General features: G+C 35.4%; 3 protein-coding genes across 4 annotated transcripts; 1 reads left to right on the forward strand and 2 right to left on the reverse strand.

Moving 5' to 3' along the window:
* Window positions 352–6,780, reverse strand: LOC104768921 (LRR receptor-like serine/threonine-protein kinase ERL2). Of its 2 annotated transcripts, XM_010493020.2 has the most exons (27): window positions 6,261–6,778; window positions 5,503–5,641; window positions 5,325–5,396; window positions 5,159–5,230; window positions 4,997–5,068; window positions 4,837–4,908; window positions 4,668–4,739; window positions 4,517–4,588; window positions 4,348–4,419; window positions 4,196–4,264; window positions 4,040–4,111; window positions 3,882–3,953; window positions 3,722–3,793; window positions 3,573–3,644; window positions 3,415–3,486; window positions 3,245–3,316; window positions 3,088–3,159; window positions 2,932–3,003; window positions 2,773–2,844; window positions 2,620–2,691; window positions 2,467–2,538; window positions 2,295–2,366; window positions 2,137–2,210; window positions 1,920–2,048; window positions 1,497–1,835; window positions 1,040–1,410; window positions 352–957 (listed from the first exon to the last, which is right to left on the reverse strand). In XM_010493020.2, the coding sequence occupies exons 1-27, from the start codon at window positions 6,334–6,336 to the stop codon at window positions 637–639; spliced, it is 2,886 nt and encodes a 961-aa protein (XP_010491322.1). In that variant the 5' UTR covers window positions 6,337–6,778; the 3' UTR covers window positions 352–636. The 2 variants fall into 2 exon arrangements, with proteins under 2 accessions (XP_010491322.1, XP_019097235.1); XM_019241690.1 differs by having other exon boundaries at window positions 1,497–2,048; window positions 6,261–6,780.
* LOC104768923 lies at window positions 13,143–14,342 on the forward strand. Its single transcript, XM_010493021.2, has 3 exons — window positions 13,143–13,282; window positions 13,365–13,475; window positions 13,746–14,342. The coding sequence occupies exons 1-3, from the start codon at window positions 13,199–13,201 to the stop codon at window positions 14,178–14,180; spliced, it is 630 nt and encodes a 209-aa protein (XP_010491323.1). The 5' UTR covers window positions 13,143–13,198; the 3' UTR covers window positions 14,181–14,342.
* LOC104768924 (gibberellin 20 oxidase 3-like) lies at window positions 20,176–21,860 on the reverse strand. The gene is made up of 3 exons (XM_010493022.2): window positions 21,216–21,860; window positions 20,810–21,131; window positions 20,176–20,713 (listed from the first exon to the last, which is right to left on the reverse strand). The coding sequence occupies exons 1-3, from the start codon at window positions 21,761–21,763 to the stop codon at window positions 20,441–20,443; spliced, it is 1,143 nt and encodes a 380-aa protein (XP_010491324.1). The 5' UTR covers window positions 21,764–21,860; the 3' UTR covers window positions 20,176–20,440.

Genomic DNA, 23,907 nt, shown 5'->3' on the forward strand with positions numbered 1-23,907 from the left:
TTCTCTTACTCTCTTGTATGTCATCTACATAGAGATTTTTCCAAGACATATACCGTGCTTGTACAAATAAGACATTGCTATGAAGGTATAGAAACTTGATGCTTTTAATTTATTCAAACATTGCACTTCCTTAAGTATTTGACCATATAAACTCATCTCCACCAATTACTAATAGAAGCTTAACTTTATGTTACAGGATTCACAAGGAAGAACCTTCGCTCTTCAAGACTCAATTTGTCTTAAACCATTGTATGATCTTAATTAGTCGTAGAACTAGAAGTTTCATGTAACCAAACGTTTGTGTTTAGCTCGCCATGTAAAAAATATTAAACAGTGTGAAAGAAGAAGTAGTGCGCATTAATGGATGTGTGCATTAAAGAAGAGATTGAAAGACTTTTAACGATCTCGTGAAGATGTTCCTTGGAAAAACCATTAACTTCACCTACACTTTTCACCTATCCCATGTTCTTATCTTTAATGCCTTCAATTCTCTCCCCCCTTCCAAAATACCCCTCATACTAGCCCAAAATCACATAAAAACCGCCCACCTCCGATATTTCTTGCCTTGGCATACAAGAAAATGAAAAAGAAAAAGGAGAAAAACACTAAATAGAGGGAACCCTAGAAGTTAGTATCTTATAAGCTACTTTTGGAGATATCTTCACGGAACTGAACAAACCACTGTGGGGTTGCTGTATCTGAAGAGTGGCTCTCACGCCTTTCTTCCCCTTCCTGCAGTCTCGCAGGCGAAGGTAACTTTTTAGGAGGTGGAGATGGGAGAAGAGAGAGCAGCACCCTAGCGACCTCCTGCATTGTGGGTCTCTCCAAAGGGTTTCGCTTGGTGCACAAAAGAGCTAGCTGAAATGTCTTCTTGATGTGTGCTGAGTCCACGCAAGTCACTGACACCTCTGCATCAACAGCTTCCATCACTGTGTTGTCATCTGCCTTCGAAAGAATCTGCAAAAAAAACTAAATGATATCACACTGTTTTCAAGAATAGACTTGTGAAATTAAATGACATTCAAATCCAAATTCATACCATTTGATGCAAGTTGGCCTCGTTATCAACAGCCTTCTTCCCGGTCAGAAGCTCAAGAAGGACAATACCGAAGCTGTAGATATCAGACTTCTCGTTTAGACGCGAAGTTCGAGCATACTCTGGGTCAATATAGCCAATGGTTCCAAGAACGTAGGTTGAAGCATAAGTTTTGGTGGCTGGTATGCTCTTGGCAATCCCAAAATCTGACAAACGCGCTTCAAAATTCCCATCAAGGAGTATGTTTGATGACTTGATGTCCCGATGGATTATCCTAGGAGTGCAGTCATGGTGAAGATATGCAAGTCCTTGCGCAGCTCCAACTGCTATCTTCAGCCTTGTTTCCCAGTCAAGCTTCACTTTCTTCCCAGGCCCTGCTTCATACAATCACTACATTACAGTCCAAACTAGAAAACAGGTTTAAGAACTACGTAACTGATACAAGAGAAGAAGTGCAAACCATGAAGAAGGTCCCAGAGAGATCCATTTTCCATGTAGTCATAGAAGAGGAGGTTGCCAAAGGGAGACAAGGCATATCCGTGCAAGCTCACTATGTTTCTGTGTCTGATGCTCCCAATGGTCTCGAGCTCTGTCTCAAACTCGCGGAAGTTGTTGGGATACTGATTGTAGATTCGCTTAATGGCAATAGGTCGGGAACTTTTGGAGGTGCACTTGTAAACCGTGCTAGAAGCGCCGTATCCAATGATGTATTTCTCATTGAGGTTTTCTGTAACTCTCATGATATCATCAAACGTGTGAATAGCCATATCCATGTGAAGAATCACTAGCTTCGTTGACCCTGAAGATTCCATACAAGACTTATCATAATGCTGTCGTGAATACTGAATAACAAAAGAGAAGAGAGATATTATGAGACCAATACCTTCAGGTTGTTTTGAGGAGCCCTTCAAGATTGGTTTTGTCTGCCTTGACTTATAAATCGCAATAAATATCATGCATATGAGAGTAATGAAACCGAGAACCATACAAATCACAGCAGCTCTGGTGAATACTGTCAAATGCAAGAAAAATCAAATGAAATTTTTTAAGAGAAATGTCAGTAAAAGACAACGCAATGGGATTAATGCGGATTAAGATACCTTTTGACTTGGGCAAAGATGGACCGCAGATTGATCCAACCCAGTCCCCACAGAGAAATGGATTTCCAAAGAAGCTATAATAAATGAAAGAGTATATTTGGTATACTGATTATATAACAGACAGATTAAGAAAAGTGAAAATACTGCAACGTTGATACCTGGCCGGAGCAAAACGTGAAAAGTTCTTCATAGGTGGGATTATTCCAGATAGGTTGTTGAAGGAGATGTTCCTAAGATGTAAACAGAAAGATCAGGAAAAAGATTTGAGATTAAGAAACGATCATAACACTCTATCTGAGAGCACTCATCTTGTTGTAACAAAACACTTACAGATTAGAAAGACTGAAGCAATTTGTTAGCTGATCCGGGATTTTCCCATGAATCTTGTTGTTGTTCAGTATCCTGTACATAATAGAAGCAAAAGAAAAATGATTTATATGAAGTATACGGTAAATTGGATAGGAGAAATGATGCTGTACTTACAGAGAGTTTATGTTCTGCAACTGGCCAAGTTCAGTTGGAATAACACCGGCAAGAAAATTAAATGATACATCGCTGAGAAGGAAGGAGAAAAGATTGGAAGTAGGAAGATTTTTATCATAAAGGAGAAAAATTGGAGCATAAGACGATATTTACATGATCTGAATGCTTCGGAGGTTCCCAAACTCTGCAGGCAATGTCCCATTGAGATGATTTCTGCTCAAGTTTCTGAAAATTAAAGCGAATATCAAGTCAATAAACCTGAAAGAGTTAATGCAAAGAGCAATGCAACTTTAGGGGTTGATGAAAACATACAAGATGAGAAGATGCTCAAGATCACCAAGTGTTAATGGTATTGACCCTGAGAAATTGTTGCCTGACAGATCCCTGAAACCAAAGTTTGTATGAGTTGGTCCACATATATTGTTATATAGGTGAACAACGCTGTCAGGCAGGGAAAAAATAACATACAATGTGTCAAGATTGATAATATGGCCGAGCTCAGCAGGTATTTTTCCCTTGAAACTGTTTGAGGAAAGATTCCTGCAGTTTACAGAACAAATTATTATTGATCACAGGTTGATATAATCCAGAGAATTATATTGTTTATGTACTCTTTGAAACTTACAGAGAAGTCAAACTTCCAAGATTCCGAAATTCAAGTGGTATAGATCCACTCAGGGAGTTCCCATGCACATTGCTGAAGACAAGAAAAGCATAATAAGTTTTCAGGGAGAGAATCAGCAAAAAAGATAATAGGGAGGCATAAATTAGGAAAGAGATTATCGCATATCTTACAATTGATTCAAGGCAGCACAGGAACTAATGTTAGATGGAATTGGCCCTACAAGATGGTTGTTTGCAAGATTCCTACACAGTAAAGTTACATCAACATGCTTATCCAATCAAGTATAGGATAAAACTTAATTTAAGCATAATGGAGGATAAGAACTCACAGTTCAAACAATTGCTCCAGCTTCCCAAGCTCAGGTGGGATGGTTCCCACTAGTTCATTATCATTTAGTTGCCTACGAAACAGTAAACCTTCAAAAGATATGCAAAAGTATTGAGAAGAATAGATATTTGAGTTTCAAAATTATCTTACAAATAACTTAGTCGTGACATATTGCCAAGCTCAGGTGGTATGGGTCCGGTGAGCTTATTGCCATGGAGATACCTATTTTCAAGCAAAGAAAAACTTATCCGTACATGTGACGATCTGAACATAAGCATGACACATAGTGAGGAAAACATATTGGACTCACAATTTTCCGGTAAATGAGAGATTCCCAAGTATTGGTGGGATAGTCCCAGTTAGTTCATTGTCACTCAAATCCCTGGACATGGGATAAGTTTTTCAATTAGTCAAAAGAGCAAGAAAGGGACTTAAAAAACAAGCATTTGGATAAGAAACAAGACATACAAAACAGCTAGAGCCTGCATCAGACCAATCACGTCTGGAATTCCACCGGTTAACCTGTTTCCCTGAAGTGACCTGCGAGAGAACCCATCATCGCTTTACTATATGAATAGCTTTAACAAACCAGACAAGATGTTTAAGAGTCTTAAAAATACTTACAGAGTAGCTACTTGGAGGAAACCAATATTGTAGGGTATGACACCAGTAATCTGATTATAGGACACATCCCTGAAAAAGCAAAAGAGAATAAGTACACATACATCCTCAAGTTCTGTGCTATATATTTCATTCCGTAAGGAGAAGACACATACAGGATCTCAAAGCTTGTGCAATTGCCAATGCTCTCCGGAATAGTTCCAGTCAGGTTGTTGCCTCTCACATCACTAAAAACAACAAACATTCACTTGCAAATTGCTAAAATTCAAGGTAAAAAAAACGCATTTGTAAAACACGAGAGTGAGCTGAATTGGATCCACTTACAAGTACCACAGACCCGTAAGCTGACACATATCAGGAGACAATGTCCCAGTTAACATATTCCCACGTAAACCACTGCAATTCGAATACATCACAATCAGAAAATAAATCTCCAGATGCCTTGACAACTTAAAAAAGTAGATGAACTACTTACAGATACTGTAAAACTTCATTCCAATAGAGTAACCTTGGTATTTCACCAGTTAGCTGGTTTCTTGCAAGATCACTGCAGAATCAAGGGACGAAACTATTGTCACTGAAATGATCACTTTTGTTTTCAACAACTTAATTCATAAATAGAATGGCATCAGAATGTAACTCACAGGGTCTTAAGGTTTGGAATCTGAGTTAAGGTTGCTGGTATTGGGCCAGTGAGCTGATTATTCTTTAGGTTCCTACATTAGCAAGAGAATGAAACAGTTAGCAAAAAAACGCCTGAACAGGCAAAGATAACATACGAATGCGAAAGGAAAGAAGACATACAGAAACTCCAGCTGCTTAAGTTTAGAGATTGAAAACGGTATGTCACCAAACAATAAATTGGTGGACAAATCCCTGAAGCAAGAAGTGTTATTTGATTATATAACACTGGAGATAAATTAAGTTCTCATTAACATGAAGATACAAACATTAAACAAAACCTACACGTAAGCAAGAGAAGCACAGTTTCCAATCTCATCTGGAATTTGACCACCCAGTTTATTTCCTTGCAAGTCTCTGCCATTTGCAAAGCAAAGACGAGAGCTTTGTTAGGATTCAACACCATAGTTCTTCTCAAACATATACATATAGAGAGAAGAAGAAGACAAACATTGACTGCAGATTCCTCAAATCTCCAAGTGCTGGTGATATCTCCCCACCAAGATTCAGAGTGGACAGATTACTTCCAACAGAAAGAAACAAAAAAAAAAGTCAAATCAGAAAAATCTGTATCAAATACACACGAAATACTTTTTTTTTAAAAAAGAAGGAGATGAAAAGATCCTTACAGAGAGACAACGGAGAGGGTAAGGTTATCACAAGAGACACCTCTCCAAGAACAAAAGTCGTTGTTGTGAACATCATCCCAATCAAGAAGCATATTGGCCACGTTGCTGAATGAGGCTTTTATCGCCATCAACGCTTTTCCTGTGCAAAATCAAAAACTTTTTATAATTAATAAACAAAAAAATCAGAAAGGAATTATTTAATCATTTGACACTGATGATGATAGTCAAATGGTTAAATATGAAGCCACATGCCAAAAACTAAAACCCCAATAGATTAGTTATATAAACTTCACTGTGAAGTGAGCTAGAACACATATCGAGTCATTGAGCTCGGAACCAAACCAAGTCTGGAACTCATAATCATAGAATTTCTAGGAAAACTAAAGTAAGGTTTTTTAAGCACAAATCAAAAAGTTTTCGTTTTTTTTTTTTGCTTTCTCAAGAACAGACAGTGTTTGTAGATACACAGATTTACAGATATGATCTCTTCAGAATCAAAAGAAAGGTTGCAAATTTATATAAATGATCTCTTCAGAATCAAACAGACGCATCTTAAAGTTCTTAAAAAGCACCGTTAAACCCTAATTTCTGAAAAACCCAGTCAAACTTAGAGAACCTCTCTCGTGGTTTGTTCGTCAGAGACAAAAACAAAAACAAAAAGCAAACTTTTAAAAACCTTATCACACCACTCAAAAATCGAAACTTTCGAAGAAAAAAAAACAAAAGAGACATAAACGAAAGAGTTAGAGAACCTTCACCTTCGTTGTTCATAGGAGAAACAGCACCAATAAGCATGAAAACCACCATCCCCAAACCAAAAACAAAGCCTTTCATTGTCCCTATCCTTCGTCTTCTTCCTCAAGACTCAAGCGCAACAACACAAAACCCAGAAGAAAAAGAAAAAGGAAACAAACCCAGATTTCTTTTTTAAGGTAAAAAGCCAGATCCTTTTTAAAGCTTCTAGCAAGAATCAAAAGTTTTTCAAACAAGGGTACAGAGTCGTTCTGCCATTGTTGGGAGAGAACTAAGAAATAAGAGAGAGAAGGGGGGGACCGACACAGGCGATTAGCGTGAACTGGAAGGAAAAACAGAGCAGAGATGTTTAAAGAAGAGAGAGAGAGAGAGAGAGAAGAGTAGAGTAGAGGACAGTCTACAACATTACTAGAGGGTGAGCTCCGACGCCATGAAAGAGAAACTTTAGTACTCCTCCCTCCTTCCGGACAACGACAAAATAATGTCAGAACTCAGAACATATACATACATACACACACCCTCTATATATCTATCTATCACTTCATTGTTAGAGCATGATTACTGATCGATTTTTACTGGGTTTCTTTTGTTTTTGGGGCCCAAATAAATAATAAAAAATCCAAAATGGGTCCATTTAGCCGAGAATCGTTACTGCCGGAAGCATTCCGAGCAACACCCCAAGAACGATATGTGGCGTGACGAGAGTGGTTGGAAAATAAATATAAAACCGGGTTTTTTTTTTTCTCTTATTTCTTTTTTTCTTTCTTCCCGACTGTCTCTCTCCCTTCTCTCTTGTTTCCGCATGCAAGAGAAACGGCGATTGATGAAGAAGTCGGAGAAAACAATGGATTCTCGTCGAATCCATTGAAATTACCGGTGCAAACCCTAACGAATCGGAGAGAGAAGGTTCGTTTCTCATGTCTGATTGATTGCATGTTTTTCTTTTAGGGTTTCAGATTAATCGGATTGATTGTTAGGATTTCGGATTAATCCGATTAGAGTTTCTTTCTCTTCCTCTTCTAATTGTGTTGATTCGTTTCTCTTCCTCTTCTAATTGTATTGATTCGTTCCTCTTCCTCTTGTAATTGTGTTGATTTGTTTCTCTTCCTCTTGTAATTGTGTTGATTCGTTCCTCTTCCTCTTGTGTTTGTCTATTAAATCAATTGGTTTCTAGTTTTACTCATCTAAAATTCTTAATTTGGAATGTTTTTTTTGGTTTGCAGTCAAATTAACAAAGATGTGGTTGCTTCCGTTGGAGAAGAAGTAAAAGAAGAAGCTTTGATTGGAAACGAACCGTCACAGAACGTTGATGATGTACTGTTGGCGAAGTCGGAGTTGAGTGATTTCACATACGAGGAGGATCAATGGGTGACATATGGGCATGCTACGATTCATATGACTCTGTATGTGAAGCTTTGGTGGATGGAACGGTGGTCATGGCAGAAGGAATTGGAGATGTGAAGGTGATGAAGGGACGGAAGAAGAAGACAATCGCTTATGTGATTTCTGTGCCTCAGATGAATTCAAGAGGCTGCTCATTCAAATCGGGAGAACATGGTGAGTGCATTGTTCGTGATCGGAATGGAGCAGTGTTTGGATGAGAGAGGATTGTCTATTCGTTTGCAAGTGGTTGGTGAAGGTAATCTCACCTCTTAAGAAAGCTATGCTCTTTTCACAATTTGGTACTAGACCACTTAAGTCGTATGTGGACGTATAAGTCATGGTTGGTGTATTCTCAAAAACCAGCTGGATCGATGAGCTAATGAGGCTGTTGCAGGACATGAAAGTTGAAGGAACCAGGCTTGATGCGAGGCTCTACACCTCAGCTTTGAATGCTTTGCGTGATGCTGGTCTCAATTCCCAGATCAGATGGCTGCAGGAAAGCTTCGACGCTGCACAAACTAGTGCTTCAAGATATTCTAATATGAAGAACATAAAAAATTTGCAGGGTTCTGGAGTTGAAAGTAAACTGTAGAAGCCAAGATTCTTTTGTAATTAAATATACAACAATTGCCACAGAGTGAAGGGAGCTAGAACCATAACTAACAGTAAGCTTCTTTAGTCTCATATAACTCTTTCTCAGCTTGTTTTCTTGCTTGAGATCCTGTGTCGGTTTCATATCCCTTTGACTGTGTTATGTGATTTCCCCTGCAGCCCCCCTGTTTCAAATCAGATTGTGGTAGTATAGCGTTTTGCGGTTACTTTTGCAGGGTTCCAAAGATCCAAACTACACAATGTATTCAAAACCAGAAATTGGAGAACAAAGTCTAATTGGAGATCCTTGTTTTTGTTTTGTTGTTGTATTGATATTAGACCACAAGAACAAATTGAAACTAAACATATTGAATAATTGTTTTGTCATTTTTAGATAATTAAAATTTGATAATTAATAAACATAAATTTTAAAATTATTATTTAAATGCTTGAATAATTTTCTTTGGGGTTCTCTACTAATAGGATGATTTTGCATTAGTTCTTTAAGAGTTACTTTACTTAATTTATGATTATTTATATAATAAATTAATGTGAGAGTAACTTTGATGGGTTACTCCACTAATGATGGTCTAANTTTTAGATAATTAAAATTTGATAATTAATAAACATAAATTTTAAAATTATTATTTAAATGCTTGAATAATTTTCTTTGGGGTTCTCTACTAATAGGATGATTTTGTATTAGTTTTTTAAGAGTTACTTTACTTAATTTATGATTATTTATATAATAAATTAATGTGAGAGTAACTTTGATGGGTTACTCCACTAATGATGGTCTTACTTACTTAAACTCTGCTGCTAATAACATCTCCCCATCATCTTAACGAGACAGTTTGTTATTATTAAGAGTGTGTAAGAGTAACGGCGTTAAGGGTATTTAACGGAGATTTCACTAGGCCGTATGATTAGACGGCGACGGTTGTATAAGAAAAACGCCGTTTTCCAATGCAAAGAAGAAGAAGAACGTCTTTTAAGAGTCCAGTGAAAAAGACATTCTCCTATATTGGGTAAAACCCCGTTTTACTCTCTCGCGCGTGCATCGTCTTTTAATAAAAGATTTGATCCAACGGTTAACAGATCATGTACCAGTAAAGATGTTATCGTGGACTGCGATGTAGAGAATTAAACTGTGCTCTTCCTTGTGATCATTAGTTAATGCTTTGATAGTGATTGGTTTGATTGGAGCCAGACACCGGTTTGACCGGTTTGGTTCAGTTTCTTCTGTCCCTTTCAATATTTTTTTACTGTTTTCCATGATTTTATTAATTTTAAATAAGATTTGTTTCAATTTGCACACAAAAAAAAAAAAGATAAGATTTATTGTACAACTAGGTGGAATAAGTTGGTAGAACTAACTTTATATTGTAATAAATAAATAAACTAATAAGTAAATAACTGAAAAAACTGAGCAGTAATTTTACTGTGGTTTTCAATGTTCAAGAAAAAAAAAACAAATTGAGCAGAGATGGTGTCTAAAGCTATCATAGGATAGCCTCCGTATAAAGCTGTTACTCTTTTTCTCTATCAAAGCCATCTTCATTAGTATTTTCTTTTATCGTTTTTAATATCTTCATTTAATTTTTTCTTTATTATATCGGGCTTCGAGTCTTATCTAAAGCATATCTTAAAAAAACTTAGGTCAATTGTGTTGGTAAAAAATTGTTTGATGTATAGAAAATTTTATGATGGATCATAATAAGCTCAGCTGATTAATATAATGAATATACACTATACCCGATCTATAGTAAATGTAACATTATTTGTTTTGAAGCCAAACATTGTGATTTATCAAAAATAAAGTTGTAGAATGGACGAATCAGGTTCAAGACTGTCAGACCGTAGGACCCAAAAGATATCCGAGAGATCATTTGGTCAAACCCCAACCGTCCGATTGAACCGACCTTTGATTTTAGTTCTCTCGGATGCCCTAATGCTTTGGCTGCTTCCTTGTTGCCAAAGCTCATCTCTCCTTTCCTCTTTTCATTTTCCGACATCAAATAATACAAACAAATCAACCAAATTCAGTTTTCAATTTTTTGAAATATTTCATTTAGTATATGGTAACGTATACAATTGAAAGAAGAAGAAAAAAAGATATCGAGTTACGTTTGGTCCTCTTAGCTTATTATGGACCGACCGTATCTTCTTCCTTGCTGGTTCCGATCTTGATTCTTCTTTGTTGTACGACCTACTAGTCTACTACTATGGTCAAACTTTTTGATATTTGTGTATTATTAATGAAAACCAAAAGACTCGTTGGTTATAGAGTTATAAATATAACCAACATGGATACTGCCCTCAATTAACTACGGACTAATCTCTTGGTCATTACCCGTAATCATATTTTTAACCATAGTTCGTCTACACATAAGAGAAAACGCCGGTCAAAATCGACTCATTTAGGGTTGCTTGAAGCCATGACGAGATATACAATAGACTCAACCTTTGTAAATTAGCGGCATGAATATAGTAATTTTTCTTTAGACTGATAATTTAGTAACTTACGTAATGGAAATTACTCAAAACGTAGATATAAGAGAGCTTTCGTAAAGTATACCATTACCTTTCTTTCAATTTCCCTAGCTAGTTGGTAATTTTCTTCCTCACTAAGATAAGGAGTCCCGCTTGGGAGTTTTTTTCCTCGTAAAACATGTATAAAGGCATATAGCACAAAGGAAGAAAAATCAACCACAAAGGTTGCATTTGTAATTTAGATTTTTTTTCTTTTCTGTTTTTAAACGGCTATAAGAAAATGCATTAAGATATGATTTTATTTTTACCTTTTGCTTCTCGACCACTTGCTCCAGTCGAGTTCAATTTCGGACCACAAAATAAAAGCATGCACATGCGAAACTCATAAATACGGAACCATGACTTAATCTCTATATACTCAATAGCCACGACATGTTAAAAACTGCAACAGTAAAACCAGTAGACTCGGTGACCATCGAAAAAGAATGTAAAATCCACATAAACGTAAAAGGAGATGGGGCTCGTATATCCACAAGATAAAGTCTTGTGGAGGTTTAGCTATATATAAGCAACTCTAGGCCTTTAGACTCGAACGGTGCCCATTGTTCTACTATGTAAGAAGACACTCTCCACGCATTGTACAGTAGTCTAATCTAGACCAGTTCAACTATTTTTATACTATTATGTATTTATGTTCACTCTTTATTTTTTGTTCTATTATTATTGTGTCTTAACAATAAATGAGGTGCGGCGTTGGATGTAGTGGTCCGGTTAGTGGTGTGGTTACTGTTGGTGATCATGAGTTCTAGACTACTAGTGAATCATTGTATTTGTGGACTTAGTTAAGGAAATTAGTCACAGTGCATGGGAAGTAATTTTGATTAATTTATGTTTTAAACGTTTACTATATTTTATCTTATACTGTATTTATAGTTTCCCATTTTGTTATCTTCAGTAATCAATAATCATGTAACATTATGCTGACCAAAAGAAATAATCGTATATTTTAATTTAAAGATTATAATTTATTTGAATGTTTTCAAGACTAGCTTAATCTGTACGTGAACTTCTTCTTTTTTTGCCAAAGAAATGAAATCCTCCACTTCACTTAGAGCTGAGGCTTTCTAGTTTACGGAGAATAACTCTTTACAGTTAGAGGCAAATTTGAGATCATCATGACCATTCTTTCAAATCTCCATCTTATTCTTAGCTTCTAGTTTCCTTGATCTCGATATCTTCGAATACTTGAGAGTTGAGATCTCCTCTCACTCGTATAACATCAAAAACACTTGCACAACTTTTAAATCCTTTTAACATGAACTCTGAATCATCAAGTGAACAGAATGCTTCCAACAACATTAACATAAGGAATTGTCATGAAGTTGGTCTTACGTCTTAGTCATATTTTCTTTAATACTAACATCCCGAAGTTTTTATCTTTCGCATCTCCATATATACTTTTAGTTTTCAGGGTGATACACTAATTTTTAAGTATGTTGCTAATTTGCTACCAGTAAAAGGAGCTACATGCCAATTCGTATACAAAGCCTACGTCTGACCCATATATGGACCCAAGCCCAACAGTCACCAACAATAGAAGTGTACAGTTAAACAAAATAAATTTCACTTAACATTGATACTTAAAAATATATATTATCAATTTCACTAAATCCACTGGATGAAGGGCAGTTCTTGTAGTTTACAATTTAGTTGTGGTCTGATAAAGTAAAGTTCAGGGGTATATTTGGCTTTTCAAGAACTCAATTCTTTGTGTAGCGTTCGCGTCGCGTACGTCATCTTCAAACGGCTATACGACTCGGTTTGAAAAGTCAAGGGGTGTTTTTGTCTTTTCAGTTACTCAGTTCATTGACTTTTCAAACCGAGTCGTATAGTCGTATAGCCGTTTGAAGCGACTTCTTTCAACGGGCTAATCAATACTATCATCTTTTTCTTTGCACATCACATTTTCAAAACGGTTAATGTATGCTTTACACATTTTTAAATTAAATTTTAAAAGTAGAAAATATATAGATAATGCAAATAATAACATTTTGCAGTATTTTTGTATTTCAATGCCAAACTAAATCACAACACAAAATATTTTATTCATTTATAGTTTGAGTTTTGTTTTTATAACTTTTTTTTTGTCAATACCATAAAATTTATACTCTAAAACACATTATTACTAGGAAAACCATAAAAGATTCTTTAACCGCAATTAAAAAAAAAGGGCACAACTAAAAGATAAATAAAGAACTCAAGTTCTTTGTTGTTTCCTTGTTGACAAAATATATTTTTGCATCTCAATGTATTTTTGTTGATTCATTGTGCCAAGTCCAAGTGTCCATGTAAAATTTAGTCACAGCTGAACACGACCAGCATCAGGCATTTATAATTTTATATAAACCTTCTCTCTTTCTATATCTTCTCTTGATTACTACTACTACTACACACACAATCCTATCTCCGACCCAAAATGACGTGCTCTTCTCTCTACGCTTCGCTTCTCTTCTTTGCCTTCATCTTCGTCACGCATGCATTCGACCTCAGCATCATCCAGGTTCTTCTTGTTTTCTATGTTCTGGTTAAAACAACTAGAACCGGGTTTCTCACTATATACTTCCGTGAAAATATTACTGTAGATGCAACAAGAAACATGTCCGTACACGGTGGTTGTCATGACGAGCTGCCTCTCTCCGGAGACGACAAGGGATCAGATCAGTATCGTTTTTGGCGATGCCGACGGTAACAAGGTTAATGTAACTAGATTTCTCCCGTAGACAAACGCCGGTTATGTTGGTTCGGTTTACATTGTTATTATTTTTATTTTTTTCTTTGCTTCAATTGATCTACTGGTTGAAAAGTTGTGGATACCTTAAATGGTAATAATATCGGGAGTCCTAAAAATTCACCTTAAGCTACTGGTTGAAATTTCAGGGTTATATATGAAAATCTCTTTATTTGCATGTGTGTTATATACAGTAATTTTGATTAGAAAATATTCAATATCCTCGTTGTTTTAGGTGCATGCACAGAGACTAGGCGGTTCGGTAAGAGGATCAGGGGGTTTGGGGAAGTGTTCAACGAACACATTCCAAGTCAGAGGTCAATGTCTGAATAACCCTATCTGCTCTCTCTATATCAACCAGGAAGGACCCGACGGTTGGGTCCCAGAGTCCATCGAGATCTACTCAGAAGGCTCAAAGTCCGTCAAATTCGATTTCAGCAAGAGCGTACCTAAAAACACTTGGTACGGCCACAACAACTGCAACACCACAGGCCCGCCATCGGCTCCCGGTCTTCCTCCGCCGGAATTCCCGCCGGAGTTTCCACCGGAGACACCTTCCGTCCCACCACCTGCTCCACCAAGGCCGTCAGCTGCTTCTAGGCGTGGAGATGGTGAGAGTGTTTTCCTTGCGTTTGCCACTGCGACTGCGATCGCTGCAATGGTGCGTTAGAGTTACTAGTTATTGAGCAATGTGTTTAGTTGCGCGAGGCTCTTCTTTCCGTCGAGTGTTTCTGTTTGTTTTCGTTTTGCTTCCGCCTCTCTTCGTTGGTGTAGAAAAACATAATTACTTATAAAGTATGTGTGCATGAGTTGCTATTTTAGCTTTTGACTATATTATTATTTACCAATTTATAATTTTGAATACATTTTCAAGAGATAATTCATATCACTTGATCCATTCCATAACTACCATTGTTTGGACTTGAATTTTTACCAAATGGCAAATAGTATGATCATTTAAAAAACTATATCTATATGCAAAGTGATAATTTTCTAACAAGTGAGTAGAATTAATAGACTGGAGTGTTCAAGAATGCGTGAATTACTAATAGATTCTATTGCGACAAACAATAAAATTTAATAATGTGGGAAACAAACCTCGAGGCATATTTTGATTGCTATTCACTGAAAACATAAATTGACCTAACTTTAGATTCTATTTTAACTATCGAAGTGTTGTCGAAAACTTGAATGCATGGAATTTGTCTGGTAGTAGTAGGTGGAGTTCATGTGGGAAGTGGCACCCACGTATACCCGATTCATGTCTACTCTTGAGTCTCTCTCCCCTTTAGACAAATTTCTTCCTTTTCGGACTTCTGTGTTCACGTGTCCTTGAACCACAATCGGGATTAATTATGAACTGCATTCTTTTTTGGGATTTTTGTTTGTTTGTTTGTTTCAGTAATATGGATGACATTGCATTTTAAGTTATATTTTGTTACGTCTTTTACGATCTTAAGTTAATCCGAACCAAAATGATTAATCAGTAATATATTACGTCTTTTACGATCTTAAGTACAGTAATATATGCTTTATAAAAATTGAATTGAAATTAAGGTAATCAGGTTAGATATTTCACTTATTCAATTGTTTTAATCACACAAAGTCTTCTTATTGTAATCCGAAAAATTGAATTGAATCGGTGATAAGTCTTTTGCGGTCGAGATCCTGACTCAAAAAAAAATTAACAGAAAAGGAAATGGAATTTTGTTCGATCGCTTAGTCCTACAAAGCCCAACTAAGGCCCCTCCCAACTTTTAAAGCCCATGATGAAATAGAGTAGGTAAAGTAATTTAGCTGGTTGATGGATCACTTTGTAATACTGTACTTCGACTGAATAAGACCGACTAAGTTATTTACAACGGTCCAAACAAAACATACGATATAAAATTTTACTTCCATAAAACTATAATTATATAAAATATTTTTTTTAAAAATCACAACAATCCAAATTGCACGAACAGTATCATCTATAAAATCCAATGGATCGATATTCAAGAAATTATTCAAAATAAAGATATATATAAGAACCCTTTCCTCGACGTAATCTCTGGCCAATACAAATTTAACTTTTCGTTGAAGACAAAGGCCAATGGAAAAGACAAAACGACCCGAGGTATAAAGTATAAATAATATGAGATGTAATCTCTTACGTCAGCATAAAGTTAAATTAAGAAAAAAATACAATCTTAACTTTGTCATTTAGGAAAAAAACAAATCATATTATCACTATTTTGTTTACAGTAGTACGTAAAGATAACGAAAAAACTTAAAAGAGAAGTATTTACGGGTACGAAGATGAACATACAAAAAAAAAAAAACTAATATACCGGTACTTTCATTTGTCCGTAGGTAAAAAATAAATTATTAGCTTTGAATCAAGCGACATATTTTTAGAACTCAATAGATTGAAACTTGTGACTAGATTACGTGATCACAGATTCATAATATTTGTTGTTGATCCTATAACCAATTCAAGACTCATATTACAGTTTTGCAGCTCTACCACAAAATACTTATATATTTGAATTCAATATTATATGGACGTTGATATGATGATATTACTGAATATGGAGATTTTATATAGTAAGAAAAACTATTGGCTTAGGAAGAAAGCACATGAACTGACTTATCTCGATTGAAGCGATTGCCATTGTGAGAATCTAAATTTAGAGATGGGCGAAAAAATACTATGTAAATGATCCAATCATCTGTGTGTTACTCTTTTAACTTTTAACTGTTTAATGGCAGTACGTAGTAAAACTTTCTTCTAAACTATTTTCGATATCGTACATTTTTTAGAAAATAAAAATGTTCAACTTTGTTTCGTTAACAACCCAAACTGATTTACATGACGTTAAAACCTCATAGGCATAATCAACCAAATACAACAATGAGTTTTAATAACTTATTTCATGAACGTTATGTAATTCAAAATTTTGTGCTTTCAATGCAAAAAAAAAAAAAAAAAAAAAAAAAAAAGGAAGAAAGGGATACAGTGACAGGACTGTGAAAGAGGTCTCAATAAATGACAAAACGGATTGGTGGGGGAAGGAAGGAAGGAGGAGGAATCGTCGTTGATAAGAAGAGAAGGTCCCCAAGAGGAGGTGGTGGTGGTGGTGGTGGTACTCTGTGACAGTAAATTTCGTGTTTTTATTGACCAAATCCCTTTGACACGTCACTTCTTTCGCCACCGTCTGACATTTCCCCCAACACCTCTCTCTCTCTCTCTCTCTCTCTCTCTTTTTTTCTGGTCCTTTTGACTCTTTTTTNATCCTCTATTCCTCTAACCAATATTTGTGTGTGTGTGTTATATTTACCAATTGTCTCTGCGTCAATATGTATGTTCACAATGCATGCTTGGTACATATGCACAATCTGGGAAAATGTGTTTTGGAATGTAGCTTTTTTAAGTTTCCAGATTTCGTACCATCTTATTCGAAAGCGTACAAAAGCAATATCTTAAAGAAAAATATCTCAAATTATATGATCTCTATATATGCATTCTGACATGCATCATTAAAATGTAATATCAGAAAGCGATATTTACTACTCCAACAAAAACTTCAAAATTTTTTTTTCTTACAGCTATATATACAACAAAAATTAGTAGAAATACTCTTTGAAAAAGTATCTCAAATATACAGAAACTTAATCATAAATTAATCATTTTTGAAAAGGAAAAAAAATATGTAAGAAATATATTGAGCTCCGATCTAATTATTTATCTTACCTTATAGAGTTCTATCTAAGCGGGACCGAGGGAGCTGATTGAAACGATACCTAAGTGTGAGATATTGAAAATCCAAAACTGTGATAGTGAGAGAGCAACAAGTTATCTGTTGGGGCATGTTACTTCACTCGCGCGCGGGACCATTTCTTTTATTTGCAAGCTTACGAATGCATTTGTTTTTTTGTGTTATACTATATTACAATTCAATACTTTTCCAAGCAAAAAAAATGAATTATACAACCCAATCCAAAAGAAGAAAATACAAAATAAGAAAGACCTATAAAAAAGATTGGTGTCGTAGAGGAGCTGGACAGGATAAAGATCGCTGTCGTGAAGTGTGTGTTAAAATGAGACGGCAGAAACGAGACAAAAAATAGGCACGTGAATCACGTGAAGAGGGCCTCTTCACATGAGAAGTAGGGGATGGCCCATTGGGCCTTTACTTATGGTTTATCTATTTATTATTTTTACTTGCAATCAAACAAATTTCTCGTTTCTGTGGTTTTGTCTTTTCCTTTATTACAATTTTTTTTCTCTATGTATAAATAAGGTTGTGAGATTTATATTGTAAATACAAAAGAAACACAGTACACTATGTATTATTTGATCATTAATTTAAATTTTCTGTTTTTTTTGTTTTTAATTATTGTTCCATTGGATTTAAGATGGATATATTATTTATTTACGTCAAAATTTTGATTTTAGAAAATTACATTTAAAAAATAGTTACGATTTTTCTTTTAGCCTACGTCGGTCGTTTAGGTGTGTATTCGAGACCATAGTTGTTTTAGCCTATTTAAATGAATCTTCCGCTAAGATATGATATAATCTAATTTCAAATTTGAAACAATATAATATGAACTCTAAACAAATCTTATTTTTCTAGATCGAAAAATGGAACTCAATTGAGAGAAAATCGTATGCGCGTGGATTTTATTCGCGGTGATTTATCTTCCAAACTTTTTCTTTTTCTGACCACAAACTCTTGTATTGTCGGTGGGGGTTCTCCATCGATTCCGGCGACGAAGAGAGCCCCAAGACTCATGGTGCTTCATCCGTAAACTGCTGCATCAACAAAGTGAAGCTTTCTGATCAAAATCAAGGGAGCAGTGGAAAGGAGACGTTTCCTCGACACACCGACGGTAAAAGCTATATCGGAGGTGATGCGACGTGGAATAGAAGAGAGAGATTCACGGCAAGGATCGAGAGTGGAAGGTGGTTAGATTCGAAAAATGGAGATTTTGGAAGCTTCTCAAAGCTGTTGTTCGATGGGGAAGGTTGTCTCCGGCTAGGAAGAGCTAAGCCATCGTTGAAGGTTTTCAGATCTACTCCCTACCATCTTTCTCTCTCACAGATGAGCCTGAATCTCTTCGACAATCGAAGCTCAGATCTCTTCTTCTTCCTCAAAGCTGCTCTACGGTGGCGGGATGGCAATGGATCTTGGATCACTATCTCCGTTTAACTCACGTCATCCAGGCTCACCGGAGGTCCTGTTCCGATGAGCATCTGTAATTTTATGGACGGCGGCTTCAACTGAATTCTTCAGTTGTGGGATTAGAGTTACAGAAACAAAACGATCGGTTTGATTCCAGTTCGTTAATAAATAAATCTGTGTTAATTTTAATTTATGGTTTTACTTAGTTTGATGTATGTGGTTTAGGTCCTTAAGGGATTATAATAAGCATGAATCCGGAAATATCCCATTAATCACTTATTTATAATACTGAATACCCTTTAACCGAGAAAAAACAAAAACAAAAGCAAGTCTTTCATTTGAAACTAATCCATAACGAATAAATTAATTCACTCTTCTCATATTCAACTTCACAAATCACAATGTACACCACGCCATATAAAATCATAGAAATAGATAATCCAAGACCTCGTCATCGTTTTCCTTATCATCGTAGATACTATTTAGAAGAAAATAATATAAAAAGACACCAGAAGCACGTACATTGTCCTCTTACATGGCACAAGTACAACCATCAAATCTCCAGATTAATGCGTTGTAGAGAACAAACACACAAAACGTAATCTATGATATCGATTCTTTCTTTCTTTTTTCTTGAAATTTGCTTAATGGGATTGATTTTTCATTTTCTACATTGCGGTCAAATCGAGATTTGTTTGTTTCTCAGCAATGGAATCTAATATTCGTGTGGAGTCATACATGAATAGTGGAACCATCAATTGTTATTTATATAAAATTATTATATGGATCATATATATATATATATCTATATTTTATAATTTCTAAGGTGGGGCAGTATTTGGATGCATTGGTATTTCGTCTTTAGCCCTCAATACAAACATCGATCGCAGCTTCTCAGAGTAATGACGCACAATCTTTTCTCTTTTTTTTTCGTCTATAATTCCTAATCTTTTTACCCATATTAATTACGTTTCCAAAATCATGTGTTCTTCTGTGATTTTTCTTATATATTAATTAATACGTATTTCTTTCTAAATTTTTTGACATAAACATATATATAATGATTTATAAATATTTGTCCAATTTTCTCCCTAGGTCTGTTAAAATTTTACGAGGAGGTGCATCATTTAAAAAGTTAAAGTTAGACCTAATGTTAGGCTAAGTAAACCCTGAATGACTTTCTTCAAAAACTGAACGTTCACAAAATTTAAGAGGACACCCAACAAAATCATTAAATCAAGTTTGAGAAAGAGAGTATTGCCAGGTGAAATAATTTTAAAGATGTATTATTGTTATATTATTTGTGGACATTTTTTATACGTTTGTTTAGTAGTCCATTTGTCGTACCTGATATCCACTTGGTCTTGTTGACAACTTTGATATCGACACTTCGGATTTGTTAACTTATGTGGTTTTTGATAACTTGGCTAAAACCCTTTTATGCCAATCCTAAGTTACAAATTAGTACATATAAATTAAGTTTTAATAGGTCTTTTATTTCCGGTCAAGTTCAACACAATGCTACATAATTCGGTTGAATGGAGTACATATTTTATTTGTTTGCTACTTTTATTTTACACCAGAAAATTATAAAGCAACTAAGCAAAATAATATAAGAAAACAAAAAAAGATCAAGGAATTAAGTCTCCTTAACTAGCCTTGAACATCTTATCACTTGTGTCTATTATTAATAAAAACCGTAAAAGCTCTTTACATAACTACAAGTCACCTTCTGGACCACACAACACACTGTCTCCTCAATTTAGAAGTTTCTTCTGCTTTTAAGCCAAATTGAGAACGCTTCAAGAGTGTTCATGTCGGCTCTATAATGCTTCTGTGTGAACTCAAGAAACATAGACCATGTAAAATCAGGATACTCTCTTTCACGAGACATCAATGATCCTACTAGTTCTTCTGGTGGCTTCACCACTTTGTCTCCTTTAGGACATAAGAAGAATGCAAATGTCTTTCTTTCTCTCTCGCTGTTCACTAGCGCCCGATGCAAACAACTTTTGTATCTTCCGTTCGTTAGAGCCTAAACGCAAAAAATAATTATTATAAGGTTCTTGTCATTAATTAATTTGGTCTACTAATGCATGTATTGATCATAATAAGGAGACTATATAAGTACCATGAAGGTGTCGCCTATGTTGACCACGAAAGCATGTGGGTTAGGGGGGATAGATTTCCATTTGTTGTCGACGAAAACTTGAAGACCACCAACTTGGTCTTGATGAAGTATGGTTAGAGATGTTGGATCGCAGTGGGGTCCTGTCCCTAGTGCAAGCTCTGGTTGCTTGCACTGTGGATAGTAATTTAACCGAAATATCGACTCGTTGTCTTCGAAAAACTCTCTAAAATGTCTCCTCTCGACGCCAAGACTCATTCCAAGAAGCTCCATGATCTTTAGTGAGAGAGTGTTCATGGCTTCCGCGTATTCTTGATAAACCTTCCTGCATGGATAAAATCAAACCAATTATATCAGTCTTCTTGGACATTTATAATAAAGTTTCAACATTTGCTGATTGGACTATTACCCGAAATCTTCGTATCCATCTCCCATTTTCTCAGAAACAAAGTCTTTAACGGTTTGAGAGTGGGTCCTCTCCTCGGGTGAGAACTTAAACGACAGCGTTTCCTTCCAGGGAAGCTTCGAGGAGAATCTCCCTACGAAGCTACTAGCATAACCGGAGCTCTCACCCCACTTCCTCTGAGCCTTCTGTTTCTCACTGGCCGGGGCCTTAAAGAAAGAGTCCATATTCAAATAGGCACGAGACAAGAGGCTCTCATCGACGCCATGGTTAGTGACTAGGAAGAAGCCATGTTGCGTTGCAGCCTCCGAGACGAGTCTAGTAGCCTTAGAGACCAAGAGTGAGTCACCGGAAAGGAAACCGGCGAGGTCTATGAGTGGGACTTGGAGAGGTTGAACATCTGTAGAAGGTTTCTCGTGGTCGGGCCATACGAACTGTTGAGGTATGTGGTTTGAGTGCTGATTTAGGAGCTTTGCATCGAAGATGGAAGAATCCTCTTTGGCTTTGTTAACACTAAATCTTTGAGGGACCGTTGCAATGCATTCCATTGCCATTTTTGTTTATATGTATATATCTCTCGTATATCCTTTTAATGCTTAAAAGGTTTTTTAAAAAAAATATAGAAAAATAACGTCGAGAGGCTTATTTTTGTTTTAGTGGTCGGTAAGTGGGAGGGGAGAAGAGTGATATTTATAGGTGTGAGAGGGAAACTTAGGTGCGGGGAATAGTACGTAAGCGGCACTTGGGAGGTTTTCGTGTTTACCTTTTTCTTTTTTTGGCTGTACGTAAATGGTAACATACATTTTTAGGCTGTATTTTTTATTCTTATTAGTTTTCTTTTGAGTGGCTGAATTGGCTGTATTGACTATATTGACTTTTGAATTTGAATGGCCTGCAATTGCAATTATACACACCGATTGAGCTGAAAAGGAAATTCAACTGATATATGACATTCGTAGAAAAGACAAAAAACCAGCTGAAAAAAAATATTCCTTAGTAATTAGTTTTTTGCATGATGTTTATTTTATTTTATAGTTACTTATCAATCCATAATTTATATTAAGAAAAATCACTTAAATTTGTTTAACTCAATAAATTTTGTAAGTGGTAAAAAAGCTTTAGATGATTTAAATTAATGTTAGTACTGAATGATAATTTACCGCTTGATTTAGCGACCGATTTGCTATCAAACATAAAACAATATTGATAGCATGCAGATCCATCATCCATATCACACATCATTTTTTTCTAAATCCGTTCGTTTCAAAATTTCATAATATGAAAACCGACAGTTTCATCGTGACTACTAGAATAAAATGAAACGGTCATCATTTATATTGTAAGGAAATATGTTGGGCTTGGTGAGGCCCATCATAGCTTTATATATAACGCTTCCAACCGTGACAACGAGAGCCAAATGGTGGTATCACAAACCGGAAGACTGTTTTAGGCTTTTAGCAGCTGATTTGGTGAAAACTGAAAAGTAAGTAAGCGTTTTTAAAGCTGTGGTATAAAAACAAGAGTCGGTGGTTAAGAATCGAACGTTTCACCATTTTAAAGCTGAGCAAACGAAATATTTGCTTATTAGTTTAATTTTTTCTTCTTTTAATGCATGTTGTTCATAGAAAAAGTGAAAGAACACAACAAACACACACGTAAGAGTACATAAAGGTTATAAAAAAATATTTATCCAAAAGAATCTAGAGTTGGACCCACGCACCATACTATCGTTGGAATCCCTTTATTTTTTTAAAAAAGAAACAGAAAAAAAAAGAAATAATACTAACGTTGTAGAAAACAAATGATAGAAAAAAAATAGTAATAAACAAAATAATTCATATTTTTAGTATCTCTTGAAGTAAATTGATGAAATTGAGGTGTGAGTAAAGTAAAACAAATATATTATTAGAAAGTAAAACAAAAATAAAAGTAAAAGAAATATAAAATAATAATTACGAAAAGAAAAAGGATTAGTAATGAATTTTTAAAAAGAGTTGAGTTGCTTAACCCAAAACACAGATATGGAGCGGTTAAGGTTGTCTTCTTGTGGAGAGTGTGGCAGTACAACATTTTCAATGATGTCTGTGAGTGACACACAGCTTCAACGCGCATGTATGAGTTATGTCTTCTCTCGTGTTTCTTGTTTTCTGGAAAGAAACAATGTATTCACCTAAAATTGTCTTTTACGTACATTAAAAAAAAAAAAAATCAATTTTGATGTATAGAAGAAAGTTAGAAACGGTACATTATCAATTTAACGTAACCGTTTTCTTTAGTTTGCAGAATTTGATATCCTCGAGTATATCGATTTGGTCTGTTATGATAGGTGGTGCTCTTTGTGTTGCTAATTGTCAAACAGTACTACCCCAAAACATGCAATGCAACTTCTCCGTCTGGTGTAAGTGTAACTGATCTTCTCTTTTTTCAACGATATGTTAAGAACAAATGTACGAAGCGATCTTAGCAAATCGATCAGCATGATAAAACAAATATTCTTTTTGGTAATAATCAGAGAGCAATGTATTTTTTTTTTGATAATTTTCTTCATTTTTGTTTTAGTTGTAGTCATTGCGTAATTAATTGTTTGACTTATTTTAAAGCGTCGAAGATTCCTGTATTTGATATAGAAAGATGCAAATTTTCTATGTTTTATCAACAATTAAATACGCTATTTAATAAATGGTTGTATTAAGGTTGG

This window comes from Camelina sativa, chromosome 20 (assembly GCF_000633955.1).
Source record: "Camelina sativa cultivar DH55 chromosome 20, Cs, whole genome shotgun sequence".
In the NCBI taxonomy this organism is placed as follows: Eukaryota; Viridiplantae; Streptophyta; class Magnoliopsida; order Brassicales; family Brassicaceae; genus Camelina; species Camelina sativa.

What these genes read in the sequence shown, in the direction of transcription:
- LOC104768921 (XM_019241690.1), bottom strand. Translation starts at nt 6,336, where the DNA reads ATGAAAGGCTTTGTTTTTGGTTTGGGGATGGTGGTTTTCATGCTTATT. An exon ending in CTCTCATTTACCGGAAAATT is followed by an intron (nt 3,794 to 3,881) that starts GTGAGTCCAATA and finishes GCTTGAAAATAG; the next exon opens with GTATCTCCATGGCAATAAGC. An exon ending in ATTATCAATCTTGACACATT is followed by an intron (nt 3,004 to 3,087) that starts GTATGTTATTTT and finishes CTTTGGTTTCAG; the next exon opens with GGATCTGTCAGGCAACAATT.
- LOC104768923 (XM_010493021.2), top strand. Translation starts at nt 13,199, where the DNA reads ATGACGTGCTCTTCTCTCTACGCTTCGCTTCTCTTCTTTGCCTTCATC. An exon ending in TCGACCTCAGCATCATCCAG is followed by an intron (nt 13,283 to 13,364) that starts GTTCTTCTTGTT and finishes ATATTACTGTAG; the next exon opens with ATGCAACAAGAAACATGTCC. An exon ending in GCGATGCCGACGGTAACAAG is followed by an intron (nt 13,476 to 13,745) that starts GTTAATGTAACT and finishes TCGTTGTTTTAG; the next exon opens with GTGCATGCACAGAGACTAGG.
- LOC104768924 (XM_010493022.2), bottom strand. Translation starts at nt 21,763, where the DNA reads ATGGCAATGGAATGCATTGCAACGGTCCCTCAAAGATTTAGTGTTAAC. An exon ending in GATGGATACGAAGATTTCGG is followed by an intron (nt 21,132 to 21,215) that starts GTAATAGTCCAA and finishes TTATCCATGCAG; the next exon opens with GAAGGTTTATCAAGAATACG. An exon ending in ACATAGGCGACACCTTCATG is followed by an intron (nt 20,714 to 20,809) that starts GTACTTATATAG and finishes TTTTGCGTTTAG; the next exon opens with GCTCTAACGAACGGAAGATA.